General features: G+C 41.6%; 1 protein-coding gene across 4 annotated transcripts; it reads right to left on the bottom strand.

Annotated features, from left to right (window-relative positions):
* Positions 1-4: 4 nt before the first annotated feature.
* On the bottom strand, positions 5-14292 carry tnni3k (TNNI3 interacting kinase). 4 transcript variants are annotated; one of them, XM_076880782.1, is made up of 27 exons: positions 14201-14286; positions 13953-14084; positions 13204-13638; positions 12875-12983; positions 12614-12699; positions 10582-10679; positions 10201-10311; positions 10029-10127; positions 9794-9932; positions 9368-9512; positions 9182-9286; positions 8995-9089; positions 8757-8906; positions 8595-8678; positions 8453-8509; positions 7846-7938; positions 7709-7766; positions 7419-7613; positions 6627-6731; positions 6488-6540; positions 5260-5312; positions 4622-4754; positions 4179-4288; positions 2692-2751; positions 2432-2601; positions 1333-1412; positions 5-333 (listed from the first exon to the last, which is right to left on the bottom strand). In XM_076880782.1, the coding sequence occupies exons 3-27, from the start codon at positions 13346-13348 to the stop codon at positions 254-256; spliced, it is 2613 nt and encodes an 870-aa protein (XP_076736897.1). In that variant the 5' UTR covers positions 13349-13638; positions 13953-14084; positions 14201-14286; the 3' UTR covers positions 5-253. The 4 variants fall into 4 exon arrangements, with proteins under 4 accessions (XP_076736897.1, XP_012775596.1, XP_004555119.1 ...); XM_012920142.3 differs by having other exon boundaries at positions 13204-13271; XM_004555062.3 differs by lacking the exon at positions 13953-14084 and having other exon boundaries at positions 13204-13271; positions 14246-14292.
* Between the last annotated feature and the right edge of the window lie 502 nt (positions 14293-14794).

Below are 14794 nucleotides of genomic sequence, written 5' to 3'. Positions count from 1 at the left end.
AAATTTATCATCAAGAACAAGAATAAAGAGAAAACTTTGTTCTACATGTGCGTTTTTAAAAAACAGTGTAACTAAGTTTCAGTTCACAAACAGATCATGCATAGACCTTATGTTATAACCAAATAACAGGTAACCTCAATTATCATCATATGCAGTTTCTACAGATTTATTTATTACATCAAAAATGTCACAAAATACACAACTATCTGTATTAATAAGATGATAATAACAGAGTCTGGAGCTCGGGGAGGGTTCAGTTACTTTCCTCAAAGCTGCCGCTGCTGCTGAGGGAGGAACAGAATCTCATGGTGCTCATGGGATCAGACACATACCCTGAGGATGAGAACAACAAGGATTTTTTTTTTAATGTGGTGGTTAAGAAGGACAAATAACAGTTCAAGGGCTGATGGGCCAATTCATTAGATACACCTTGCTAGAATTCTTCTTTTTTGCCATCAAAACTGTCTTAAGTCTTCAGGCCATAGATTCAACAAGCTGACTCAAGGAAACAGTTTCATACTTGTCTACCAACAATGTGACTCTCTCTGTTGTTATAGGCTCTTTGCTGCAATGGTAAATGGCCTGTATACACTACATTCAGTCATCCACACATTCACACACTGGTGATGGCAGCTACATTGTAGCCACAGCTGACAGAGGCGAGGCTGCCGGACACTGGGGTGAAGTGTCTCGCCCAAGGACACAACAACCGAGACTGTCGGAGTCGGGGCTCGAACCGGCAACCTTCCGATTACAAGACGAACTGCCAACTCTTGAGCAACGATCGATAAGCGGTTATCTGTGTTCCTGTTGCCTTCCTGTCACGCCATTCTCCTCTGACGCCTGGCACCAACACAGCATTTTACCCATATAACTGCCTCTCACTGGGTATTTTCTGTTTTTTCCAGGTCATTCTCTATAAACCCTTGAGATGGTTGTGTGAGAAAATCCCAGTAAATCGGCAGCTTTGAAAATAATTAGGCAGTCTGGCACCAACAAACCATGCCACATTCAAAATCACTTCAGTCACCTTTCTTCATCAATCTAATGGTCGGTTTGAATTTTAGCAGGTCCGCTTTAACATGTCTACATGCCTAAATGTATTTGCTTGGTTGATTAGAGGTTTGCATTGCATCAGCAGGTGCACCTAATGCAGTGGCCAGTGACTGTATACCAAACCAGCCGCTTTAAAAACGGGTTAAAAATTGGGCCACATTCAAGTTCAGAATGATGACAAGCACTAACACAAAAGTTTTGAAATGCAAGAGATCTACTTAAAAAGTAATTTGTGTAATCATACAGTGTTACTGACTCTGTGTTATGCACACAAACCATTTCGATCGATGGGAGAGAACTGCATGCTCCTTCTTAGTTCCTCCAGTGAAAGCCCCCCAGATGCTCTGCGCTGCTCACTGAAATTAAAAAGAACATCCTCAGCATTTGTTCATTAATCTACTGGAAAACAATACTTTGGAATATATACTGCTGCATTTACAGGGAGAAAGACAGATGAGACGAAGGCAGCTCCAAGCAAAGAAACTCAATATGTAATGTCAGACTCAATAGCTGCCTACTTTCACTTTCTCTGCAGGTGTGCTGTATACAAAATTCATGACAGGTATAAATGTGCAACCCCAGCTCATAATAAGGAGACATAATAATAGGAAAAGGTTATTTAGGTTAAGGAATTTGACTTCATTGCTCCGATTTCTGAAGTTTTTTACAATATATTTACGATCTGTGAAACATGACACTAAATGTGGCTGAAAGTTGCAGAGGAGTTTTTTTTTTTTGTAGGACAATATTTACAAAGAGGGCCTTGTCTAATTTCAGTACTCCATAGTGACTGTTACCAGGCTCTCACTCTTCTCATGCACACACACAAACAAGCTCAAAGACAAGTGTCTAACAGAGGCCTTCCTTCACAGTCAGAATGACAGGACTGTTTTATTACATTTGCTTTCCTTTGCTTCCTGGTTGGTATCCGAGCAACTCTACTCCCCACTGAATGGAGTTGCTCAATTTGCCTGCTTGTTATCAGCATGACAGTTGTTGAAAGTGTTTACAGGATTTGCTTTTACATCACATGTTCTTGTCGAATAAGCCCAGACATGTTTTTATTGTATATACTCACATATACATTGTTGTATATTTTCATCTCAAAACTGGCCTTTTCTAAATATTGGTTTGGCTCGAGATCCACTTTCTTTATGGCCTTGGCAGGGATGTGCTCTCAAAGGAGCAATCAGAAACTTAGAAAGCTAGCAAACTAAAGAAAACGCGTCCATCTTAGCCAGAAAGAAATGTTAGAGAATTAAGATATTAACCCCAGTGGGCTTTGGCCAGCAGCAGAGGACCAAATGAGTGCGAGTGTGGTTACTGTGCAGTAAATTATTCCCACCTGTTTAAGGAGACGCTCGAGTTGTCTTACCTCTGGGTCCAGAAAGCATAGGCGCGAGTGTTGAGAGCATACTCGAGTTCAAAACGAGAGCGCAGGGCGGCCACGTGGCTCCGGCCGGGTCCTCCTCGCCCGAGCAGACAGTCAGACGAGGAGGAGGGAGAGAGGGAGCCGCTACTGTTACTGGAAGCTGGAGACATCAGCTGTGATACATAATAGAGAAAATGTAATTATTACAACATGCATGTCATGCACAGCAGAAGGCATTTAATTATATGTGGCAGATTATGTACCTCAACATTGCACAGGCATTCCTCCAGGCTGGAAACCACTTCAGAGAATTCAGGCCTGTCCTAAAATTTCAAAAGAAAAAAGAAACTATATTTATTTTAGCATTTTTATAAACACTCAGACATGCATCAGGCCTATCCCCAAAAAGATGCACAGGTGTATTCTCTCCAAAACTGGCGTGTATATTCTGCTTATTTTAGTCCACCCACACACGAGGCAAAGGTGACCTGTGCTTTTAAAAGCAGCCCTCAGATCTCTCGCCTCGCTGTAAGAGAACAAACACTGCCACCCTGCAAAGCTGTTCAATTATACATCACATCCAGAGAGAGCGTCTGTCTGCATGTCAATGACTGAAGCCAAGTCCAACATTTAGGAAACACTTAAAGATATATAAAAATGGAATACACGTTTTTAAAAACCTTTTCCCTACATTATGTTTTCAAAAGGTTTTACAGAAATTTATTATTAACTTTAGGAAATTTAAAAAAAATGTACATATGTATGTTTCAAAAGCAACAGTTTGCACTTTCAACAAGTTTAAATTACACAGATGTCACGGCCGTTCATCTGGAAATCTACAGTACAGCATGTCCCAGTGTGAAAACCACGTGAGAACCAGTGTACTGCACAGGTGAGGCACCAGGAGAGAAGCCTGCATGTAAGATCCTGTGGCAGCCTGCTCTTGTTAAATAAATGCTTTCATGACGTTGAAGTGGGACAAGCAGATCACAAAAGTAAACAGATAACTAGTTAGCAAACAGGAAGTCGATGTACCACTGAGAGGAAAATGTGCCCGCATGATCAGCCGTGTGATAACATTAAGGGGAAGAAAAGAAGAGGAATCCCAGCTAGTTATAAACACCACAGCACAGAGGGAGGATCATCAGTGTCCTGAGTACTCCTAGATGTGAACAGCGATGCAATAATCTGTCATCTGGGGATCAGCTTCTCTCATTCATTACTGCTGCTGAAGGAGCAGCTGACTCAGCATCCTGTGACTCTCACAGCCTTATTATGTTTATATAGTAATGGCTGATATAATATGGATGACATCATAGTATTTTAGATTTTAATACAATAAAGCTCTTAATAGTTGAGTATATCCTGACGAGCTGTAATTTAAGAACAAGTTGCGGGGCGATCGTGGCTGAAGAGTTGGGTGTTCGCCTTGTAATCGGAAGGTCGCCGGTTCGAGCCCCGCTCGGACAGTCTCGGTCGTTGTGTCCTTGGGCAAGACACTTCACCTGCCGCCTACTGGTGATGGCCAGAGGGGCCGATGGCGTGATATGGCAGCCTCGCTTCTGTCAGTCTGCCCCAGGGCAGCTGTGGCTACAACCGTAGCTGCCTCCACCAGTGTGTGAATGTGAGAGTGAATGAATAGTGGCATTGTAAAGCGCTTTGAGGGGTCCCGAAAAGCGCTATATAAATGCAATCCATTATTATTATTATCATCCGAGTAATTACTTCTCAGCACAATCAGGCCGTTTACCTCTGGGCAGGAGTTCCAGCCCCTCATCAGAAGTGCAGAGATGGGTTTGGGAATGGAGTAACCAATAGGAGGCCGGATGTGATGATAGGCCATGTCTGCTGCTGCAGCAGCTAAGGACAAAACAAATATCTTAAATTCAGCTGTAAAAAGTGTTATCTGAACTGCTTTTGTGATCTATTTTACTTTTGTGGTGGTTAGTATTTGTTTGTAGTGCAAGTAGAATGTATGCATGCTTTGTTTACTGCTAATTATCAGACATTTCTGCACTGAGGTGATGAGCTAGCTCATGTCTTTGCATTTACTGAATGTTTTCTTGAAAAGTCTGAAAACTCTAAAATACCACGTGGACAGTCTTTTGGCTAATGTATGGATCGGGCACTAATTTTGCAATACGAGATGTCACTGATTTAACTTCTGTTTGAACTCATTTGATGAAAAATGACCAGGCTTCAGGTGAGCAAAGGGAATTTCTCCTGTCAGCAGCTCCCACAGACAGAGGGCGTAGCTGAACATGTCCGCCTTCACTGAGTAGCGAGTGCACTGGGTGAACACCTCAGGAGCCATCCAGCGCAGGTTCTGCCAAAACACATGTGGAGATAAAGGTTGTTGAAAGCTCAAGAGGTGAGGACGGACGTGTATTTTTAAAATTTGGTCTACTTTAATGGCAGCACACACGTATGCAAACAAAATGAAGCCCAATTAAAACCATAAACGCTGTGTCCCAGCAAGGGCAAGTAGATCATCATAACAGGCAGCTCCCCGGAGATGAAACACACTTAACACCAAACTGCAGGCCAAGCACTGTGCAGGATTGAGTCAGCACATTCATACAAATTCTGCATGAAGGCACTTTTCTTTTTTAGCTGGCAGATAATTGATGGCAGTTGCCAGAGAAAGCACTCACTTGAAGTCCAACAAAACAACAGCTTATACTTTTTATCTTTAAATTTTGAAAGTCACTCAGTCTTTCATGGATGCTGCAGATGGTGTCAGAGTTATTTGGCTAAAGAGGGGAGAAAACTCATTCCATGAGAATTTGCACCTGTCATCAAGTAAACGTGAAAGAGCAAACAGCACTGACCCCTGGCTGCTTGGTCATGTTGTCCTCTTCAACAGACTGTAGAAATCTGGATTCTGCAGAGAGAGGCAACGACATTTATAACATCACGCAATTTACAGGCTGAAAAATGAAAAGTAACAGCAGCACAAGTGCACAAGTGTTCCTGGGTAAGTGAACCTAGAATTAGATAAGTATTGAGCTACTCGTCATTACAGACCAAGTCAGGTTAAGTGTGCTGAACAGATCAAGAGCAGATTTTATTGTTAATAAACTTTTCTGATGGACTGGTTAAAAATGTATATGCTCGACTGGAGCTCTGGGCCATCAAACCTCGGTTCAGTGGATGGATCTGATCTGTTCGTAGGAACAGTAGAAAGTGTCAGCATTGACCAGCCTGGAACCAAATCTTTTATTGTTTGTAGGACTTTTTTTTTAATTTTGATTTTGAGTTAAATGAGTGCTAGCCCTTCATTTTTTTTAAGGCTAAACTTACTAATTTTAACCACTGCTGCAAAATTAAAGCGAGAAATTAGCCATCAAGCCTCTGCTAGCTTTTTAGATGAGTTTTTTAAAATCCCTAATGCAGTCTCGCAAGACAACTTTTATCTAATACATTTTTTTAAGAAGGTTTGCTGAGTCTTCCAACACGGTTTCAAGAGTATGGAAGCAACACTGGGAGCCCATTAACCCAGCAGGAGGACCAGTATCTGCTTTGTGAAAAGAGAAACAGGAGGAGCACTCCCAGAGCCCAGAAAACAGCCTCAACCAGTTTCCTCATACGCATGTTTCTAATCAAACTGTTGGACATCGACTCCATTAGCATGAAACAACTTCCTTTAGTGGGATCTGTGCTGAACCCCATCACCGTGTAGCTCCACTGGTATTTTCCAGAAAATAACCCAACTGGCCGGTCCACCAATGGCGCCTATTCGCTTCAGAAATATGCAAGAGCAGCCTAGTGGAGGTCATGTTTGCGGAGCTCTGGCAGTTCCTTCTTGCACAAAGGAGTAGCTACCGGTCCTGCTGATGGGTCAATGCTAATTTTACAACCAGCTCTCCTCGTGTTTTTTGCGACTGAAAACCAAGTCGGGAAGGTAGACCTTTTAAATCAGCTTATGATTGGAAAAGTTCTTATAGCATTTACATTTATCACATTACTGGAAGTTATTTTATTTGTTGCTAATAACATTTGTAACATTTTAGTTGGACAAATAGAAAAGAATAAAGAAAACATCATCTATGGCCTCACCTCCGAAATCAGCCACCACTGCGTGTCCATCCTCATATAGCAGAATATTGTGACTGGAAGGAAGACATGTATTATTTGCAGTGACAACAGTTATTCTCCAATTCCATTCCAGCACATACGTTTCCACTGTGGCACCTACCTGTTGAGGTCCCTGTGGATAATAGGCTGTGTGAGGTTGTGCAGGTACTCCATGCCCTTGGCCACATCAATGGCAATGATGAGCTTGGACTGCAGGTCGATAAGCCTGTCCATTGACACATCATTAAAGCAGCAACCACTTAGTACTAGATCAATGACCCCTGCCAATCACGCACAGCTCTTTACACAGATCAATAGGACAGCCTATAAAGACATCACCTGGCCACACAGTTAGCAGAACACTTCATCTGGATCAATGATGATTCAGGCTGAGGGGAAGAGACTGGTGAGGGGACACTTCCGAGGATGATAATGGGACCCAAAATAGTCAACTGCGCCGTGCACACCCCTCAAAGTAACTACCTAAAGTAGTCTGACCTCTTTTTACAACCTGTTTATAAGGACGATTATTACTTACTTCACTGCACCAGAGTTCTACTAAGTTATTTAGGATTCCTTTTTTAATTTGGAAGTAGATTACTAGAAATAGATAGTAGAACGTATGTAACATCTATAATGCTGAGTTTGTATGTAATGGTGCATGAAGAAGGGGAGAGCTCTAACTGAACTGTTTGGGTTTGTGTGTGCATACTTTATATATTTATGTTGTTCTGGCACAAATCGATTTACTCAGTCAGAATGTTCAAAGTCTAGAGACAAAAAGTAAAGGCCCATATTGGGATTCTTAACTTATGCTATCCAGGTTAGAGTTAAGTAGTAGTGTATGGTTAAGGTTTCAGGTAAATTGCTAAGACATGATAATTCCCAAAATAACTCACAAAAACTTCCTCACCTCTTCTGCTCATGCAGCAGGGAGAACAATGAGCCTCCAGACACATACTGGGTAACGATGGCAAACTGACTGGGGTCGTCCAGACATGCTCCCACAAACTGGATGATACAGGGATGATTGAGGCAACAGAGGATGGAAACCTCTCTGCAGAACATATCTACATCTGACTTTGAACAGTACGTGTTCGCTCGATAACTACAGAAAACATTAAAGATTCAAGGGTCAATTAGATCTTTCCACCTTCTAATAGATGAATCCAAAAGCATATCGTCAGCTGTGTGAATAAATACCGCTTTATGGCGACAATTTTATTTCTACATTTGCCTTTGTAGACTCTTCCGAAGGAGCCTGTGTGGGACACACATAATAATATCAGATCTGTAAGCACATTAGATGGGGGGGAGAAAACAACAGGAAATAGACTCACCCGATCCAATAATTTCATTAAACTCCAGCTCAGACAGCTGTAGGTGGAAGTGAGATGGAAGACTGGCCCTGAGCACAAGAACTTCTGCTTTCTCTGAAAAGAAAATTTAAATAATCATTAACCCTACAAGGCACAATGTTGCTTATGTTAAATGCCTGCACATTTTCCTGTTGAACCTGCAATAGACACACTTTATTTTGATGTGTTATTTTAAGACCATTGCAAAGGTTTAAATCAAATAACATTCTTATAATGGTCACAGGATAGATGGCACATATAGCATGTATAGCAATTAAAATACATTTAAATCAATTAATTTTGGCATGAGTAAAACATTTGACACCTTTATATCATTCCCTGAAATGTAGCTTTCCAATTTCAAACGTTGATATTTACACAGTTTTAAGCTGTGTTTTATCAAATTCATATCAATTTATTATGCTGGAGACGCATCTGTAGTTTACACCACCCCCAATTTCACAGCAAAAGACACCAAGTGTTATTATCAGCAGCTAAACCCCTTCGTTTGGCAGCAGACGTGGCGTGCACTGCCTCGTGAGCTGTCAGCGATGTTGGAAATCAGCTGTGCTTCACTCCACCTCAGTACCTTTAGTCATGCTTTTGATCTTTCCTAGAGGAGACGGAACAGAGACGTAGGAGCCATCTGGAAGAGATGCATGTTCAGACACATTAACAGGAGATTATGTGGGGATTTTAATCCAGATAATATATTTCAAGTGGTGACTAACCCCCTCCTGGCTGAGAGTACTCATTGCAAGGAGAGTCATCTGGACGTTTGTAGTGTTTTAATAAGGTGACTATGGCATCGTGACCTGGAAAAAATAGTAAGAGAGCAGCAACATTTATTTCAGCTTTCCAAGCTTGCTGAGCTCATAATAGTCTAAGCAGACCTTTTTCATAAGCCCACATGAGGCATGTCTGTTCGTCTTTCTCTCCACTGGACCTGCTGGGGTCGCAGGCGACAAGGTTCATATCTGCACCACTGTCCAGCAAGAATTGTACCAGGCGGATATGGCCATGGAAACAGGCACTGTGCAGAGCTAAACAACACCACAGGACACACAGATAATAATGAAACTCAGTGCACTGTAAAGAAATTAATAAATCAATTAGTAAACGAGGTCTCACCTGTGTGTCCATCTCTGCCCTGATAGTTGATGCTCATGGCACTCTGGCTCAACAAGAATTTGACCATCTCCAGATCTTTCCCGTAGGTGCATGCACTGTGACATGAGATATGAATTTAACATCACCTCAGAGCAATACGTTAGCTGTGAAATGTGTTTTTGCACACTATAAATTAAGCTAAATATACCTGTGAAGTGCTGTTTCACTGAATATGTTCTCCTTTGAAAGACTGTCTGTACCAGAGTACTGTATTAACTCCTTCACGGCTGTGAATTTGCCGTTGTAGCAGGCCCTGATGAAACATAGCATTCATTGCAATTCATGTCATGTACCAAAAACTCAGAGAAGACCTCTAACACTGCAGATGATTTACAAGTGTAACGGCGTATCCCCGTAGATGTTCACAGAGTGAGGCTGTACATCAAAGCTGCCCTGCAGAAGAAAGCGGACAACTTCATGGTGACCAAAACGAGCACAGAAGTGGAGGGGGACGTGATCTTCATTGTCTTGGGCATTTACTGGTGGGGAGAATACAAATGTTAGAGGAAATTCAAATTTAGAATTCAAGTAGCTTCTCTGTGGCTTCTGAAGAAGGAAAAAGCTTAAATCAAATCAAATCAAATCACTTTTATTGTCACATCACATGTGCAGGTACATTGGTACAGCACATGTGAGTGAAATTCTTGTGTGCGAGCTTTGTAAATGCTTTTGTATCAATATATCAACCATCAAGTTTCTCTTACAGACCATCAACCCATGTCAATTTTGATCAGAGCTCTCTCAAGGTCTCGGGTCCTACCGTTAGTTTTGCTTCCCTCACTCAGCAGCAGTTTGACAATACCAAGAAAGCCCTTGGCAGCAGCCAGATGCAGCGGGCGATCACCCACCTCACCACTTGCATTCACATCTGCCCCAAACTTCAGCAGCAGCTTCGTCACCTACAAAACAGGAGAGGACCAGAAGAAGCCCAGAGTACAAATACAGGTGTTTACAAAGATGCTGTCCCCACATGAAGTTTAACATGAGGAGTTTACCTGCTCGTGGCCATTGTAGGAAGCAATGTGCAGTGGGGTAAAAAAGACAGCATCCTGAACGTTAACATAGGCTCCGTGCTGTAGAAGTATGTCTGCAGCCTGGAGGTGGAAATAGCCACAGGTCAAGGAACGAAATCAACACGGTCCATAACGGCTGATGATTTTCTCTCACCTCATGATGCCCGGCCAGTGTGGCAACATGAAGGGCTGTGAGAGCACCGTATCCCAACTGCTGCACATCTGACCCACCATGGAGAAGCGCAGTCACTAGCTCAGCATTATCCTGCAGCATGCAAATAAAACAGTAATACTGCATTTCCACAGATCCTGCAGGGTTCAATATAAGCATATGTCATTTTTAATCTGCAGTATTATCACAATTAATAACTAAAAACATGAAGCTATGTCCATGGTACCTTTGTGTGCACTTGCACTCCACCATGTGGTAAAAATTTAGAACGCTATCAACCAGATAACATATAGCATAACAAAAGCAAGACATGGACACGGTTCCACCTTGAAATTTACGTTACTGCCCTTTGCTTCTCTGCACCTTGTAAGCAGCCAGGTGGAGAGCAGTGAATCCATTCCTGGTCAGTCTTGAAGGACGCAGGCCTTTGAGTATCAGGGTGCGCATATGGGCCTTGTTCCCTGGACACAAATATGTCACATTATGCACCAGTGAAATATCTCCTTTCAACAAAACATTATATTTACTGCAAATGAAATAACAGGGTGGACTGGAATGAAAAACTAGAGAAACCACAGTTCTAGCCTTTAGTTGCATTATTATCGTCTATATTTAACCTTTATGTACAGTGATGTGATAAAGTATTTAACCCCATCTTCATTTCTTAGTTCTCTGCATATATATTTCAGATCATTAAACTTAAATTTAATATTAGACACAGTTAACTCAAGTGAATACAAATTCAAATACAATTTCACTTGCCACACCCAAACTGGATTACTGCCAGATCCGCTGAATCAGGAAATCACTTAAGTAGTTGGAAAAACCTCTGAAAAAGCAGCACAGTGACCCCAGCACAGCTATGATCTAAAGAAAGGGCTACAAAGTCATTTCTAAGGCTTTGGGATTGCAGCAAACCACAGCGAGAGCCATTATCCACAAATGAAGAATATTCAACAATAGGAGACTGGGCAAAAATGCCAACGATGGGAAAGTTCCAAGGAGAAAACCACTGCTGACCAAATGAACACAGAGGCTCGTATCATATCCCAATATTTTGTGGACTGACCAGACAAAAGCAAGACTTTGGAAGGTTTGAGTCTCCTTACGTGTGCTGTAAAACTAACACAGCATACCAACAGTCAAGCATGGTGGTGGTAGTGTTATAGTCTGGCATTGCTTTCCTGCTTCAGGACCTGGAAGACTTGATGTAATTGATGGAACCATGAATGCTGGTCTACCATAAAATCCCAAAGGAGAATATCCAGCCCTGAAGCTCAGTTGCACCTGGGTTATGCCGTAGATTAATAATCTGAAACACACCAGCAAACCCACCTCTGAAAGGTTTAGAAGTGGTGGAAGGCTGGACGGACTGAGATGCTTTGGCAACCTCAAACAGACTGTTCATGCTTAAACTTCGTGCTTGGGGTGGCTGTGGCTCAGGTGGTGGAGCAGATCAGCTACTGATCGGAAGGTTGGTCGTTCGATTCTTGGCTTCCCCAGTCTGCATGCCAAATATCTTTGGGCAAGACACTAACCCCAAGTTGCTCTCCGATGCATTCATCGGAGTGTGAATGTAGTTTCGTTTGCACTTGTGTTTAGAAGTGCTTGTATGAATGGGTGAATGAGGCATGTTGTATACAGCACTTTGAGTACTCCGGGAGAGTAGAAAAGCGCTGAATAAGAATCAGTCCATTTACCATTTAAACTCTCCAGTGTGACTCAATTAAATCAATTCTGGAAAGACGAGTGGGCTAAAATTCCTCCACACTGTTGTGAAAGACTCAATGGCAGTTATAACAAAAACAGTTACTAGACTTAGGGGCAGTTACTTCTTCATGTAGAGCCAGGCAGGTTTTGGTGGCTTCTTTTTCCACTTTATAAATGGAATCTTGTTATTGTCATTGTGCTTTTTATGTACTCAGGTAATCTGTGTCTAATATTTATTTTTGTTTGATGATCACTCCCAACCAGTCACGGCAGATATCGACCCCTCCCTGAGCCTGGTTCTGTTGGAGGGTTCTCCATGTTAAAAAGGAGATTCCCCATCTCACTGCAGCCACGTGCTCATAGTGGGTCATCTGATGTTGGAATTATCTCTCTCTTAGCAGGGTCTTTACCTTACAGTATAAAGTGACTTGAGGCGACTCTTTGGTGCAATATAAATACAACTGAATTGAATTGAATCTGAAACTTGTGTGACAAGTATGCAAAAAAATAAGAAATCAGGAAGGAGGCAAATACTTTTTCACAGCACTGTACGTTCATTTCAATTCTGTTTAGTTCTGTGCTGCTTACACCACAAACAATAATGTCCGTCAGGCTACAGTAATCCTTCCCTCCACCATCACATTTTGTTGAGGAGTTATTAATAGGCTCTAGTAGTCATGCATACCTCCACACACGCAGCAGAGATGCAGCAGCGACAGCCCCTTCTCTGTTCGGTAGCTCACATTCACCTTCTGAAAAGCTTCATCGGAGCTGAGCCATAGAAAAATCAACATCACCTGCTTGTGAACGATATAAAACCACTGACAGAGAATTATTCAAACTAGGTGGAATTCCAACAGAGGAACAGTGCACGTCAGCTTAAATGTAGTTCCTATAGTGACTCATACAGATTGGATCGCTCACAGAAATATAAAGAGTTTGTCACCTGAAAGCGAGCTTAAGATCCACCAGCTCGCTGTCTTTCAGCTGGAAGTCGTCTTCCAACTTCTCAATGATCACAGAGTATGACTCGCCAACTTTCTTCTTCCATTCATCTTTATAACACCATCATCAAGGTGGAACATTAATAACAATGTAATATTTTATCTTACATTTCTAATTATCTATGCATATATTCAACAATCTACCGAGTATACACATAGCCTTTTGCAGCTTCAGTGTCTGTAAACTGTAACTTATCCTCTTGGGCGTCCCTCCTTCAAATGCAAACCTCATTATCAATCATGTGTATACATGTGGGAAAAAAGTCATTACCTGTACATGTCTGAGATGGTCTTGATTTGTAATTTCCCATTGAGGGGATCCTTCTTGTTTTATCTGTGCTGTATAGTTTGGTGTAGAAACTAGAGTAAGACGGGAACACAATCTCTCCCTCGGCCACAATTGCACAGGTCCACATCAAAAGGGGATCATAGCCATGAGCTAAAAATAAACACTACTGAGTGGAATGTCTAACAACTATGACAACTGATCTCTCTCCCCTCTGGGTGTATATATGTACAGTATAAAACAAAGCAGGTGATTGGTGTCCTACAGTGTCCCACTGTCCCGTGGCTCACGAATCTGAACATGACTTAAATGATTGAAATTATTTTGGGGGGAGTTTTTTTTTTATATATTTCTGTGGCTGATCTTCACTGATGGAGGAAAAACTGAGTAAATAGAAGCAATGCTGCTGGACTCTGCAGTCTGTGAAAAAAAAAAAACTCAAATAAAGAAGAAAATCCAATATCTCCAGTGATGTATAAGTATGGAGATTTCTCACTTTAAAAAAAGAGAAAAAAAATACTATTATGGGTCTACAATAAAACAATAAACTTCATAAAAAATATACAAAAGTATTATAACTATTTAATATTAAGGTGGACTATAATCTTGCTTTGTTTTGTCACCTTTCTATATTATTAAAAATATACACTAACCAGCCACTATATTAAATCAACTGCTCATTAATACAAACATCTAAAGCAAAAACATGGCAGCAACTCTACGTCCACACGTACCCGGGTATTTTTGAAAACGCAGATTTTGCACTTTTCGTCCACACCTAAACGGCCTTTTCGGTGAATGAAAAGGGAGATTTTTAAAAACTCCTGCCAGGGTGGATATTTTTGAAAACTCCGTTTTTGCGTTTACTGTGGACCAGAAAAACGGAGAAAACCAGCGTCAAAGGTGTGCGCATTTTTTTGACGTCACACTGTGCGTCAGGTTATTGTTTCGGTGAAATGAATTTCTACAATGGCGGACTTACACAAAATACCATTACTGTTACTCTCTGCAGTGTTTAAATGCTTACATATACACACAGTTACTGTCCCTCCACACATAGGATTCAGTTCTGCTTCTATGCGCCATCTTTGTTTACTATTTCCCGCAGAAGCTTCTAGACTTCTGATTGGCCAACATTTCTACACGGTTAGGAATATAGCGCCACCTGCTGCTTTGGCATGTTCATAGCAGCGTTTTCCTTCATTTCTGCGTTTACGTGTGGACAGGATTATTTTTTAAAACGAAAACGGAAAATCTCCGTTTTCAAAAATACCCGTGTACGTGTGGACCTAGCCATGGTGAAGACAACCTGCTGAAGTTCAAACTGAGCATCAAAATGGGGAAGAAAGGTGATTTAAGTACTGGAAGGTGGCATGGTTGTTGGTGCCAGTCAAGCAGGTCTGAGTATTTCAGAAACAGCTGATTAGCTGGGATTTTCCCACACAACCATCTCTGTGATTAACAGAGAATGGTCTGAATGAGAAACAGTAAGCTGCAGTTCTCTGGGTGAAAATGCCTCTTTGATGCCAGAGGTCAAAAGAGAATAATCAGACACCTTTGAACTGAGAGAAAAGCA

The sequence above is a fragment of the Maylandia zebra genome, linkage group LG23 (assembly GCF_041146795.1).
Source record: "Maylandia zebra isolate NMK-2024a linkage group LG23, Mzebra_GT3a, whole genome shotgun sequence".
Lineage (NCBI taxonomy): Eukaryota > Metazoa > Chordata > Actinopteri > Cichliformes > Cichlidae > Maylandia > Maylandia zebra.
The sequence above is the reverse complement of the archived record's forward strand: the minus strand, read 5'-3'. Positions and strand labels throughout refer to the sequence as shown.

Excerpts from the sequence above, each read along its gene's own strand:
- tnni3k (XM_076880782.1), bottom strand. The coding sequence starts at position 13,348 with ATGTGGACCTGTGCAATTGTGGCCGAGGGAGAGATTGTGTTCCCGTCT. Across the intron at positions 4,755-5,259 it reads ACATGACCAAGCAGCCAGGG|AACCTGCGCTGGATGGCTCC; the intron begins GTCAGTGCTGTT and ends GTGTTTTGGCAG. Across the intron at positions 2,752-4,178 it reads GCTGGAACTCCTGCCCAGAG|GACAGGCCTGAATTCTCTGA; the intron begins GTAAACGGCCTG and ends TTGAAATTTTAG.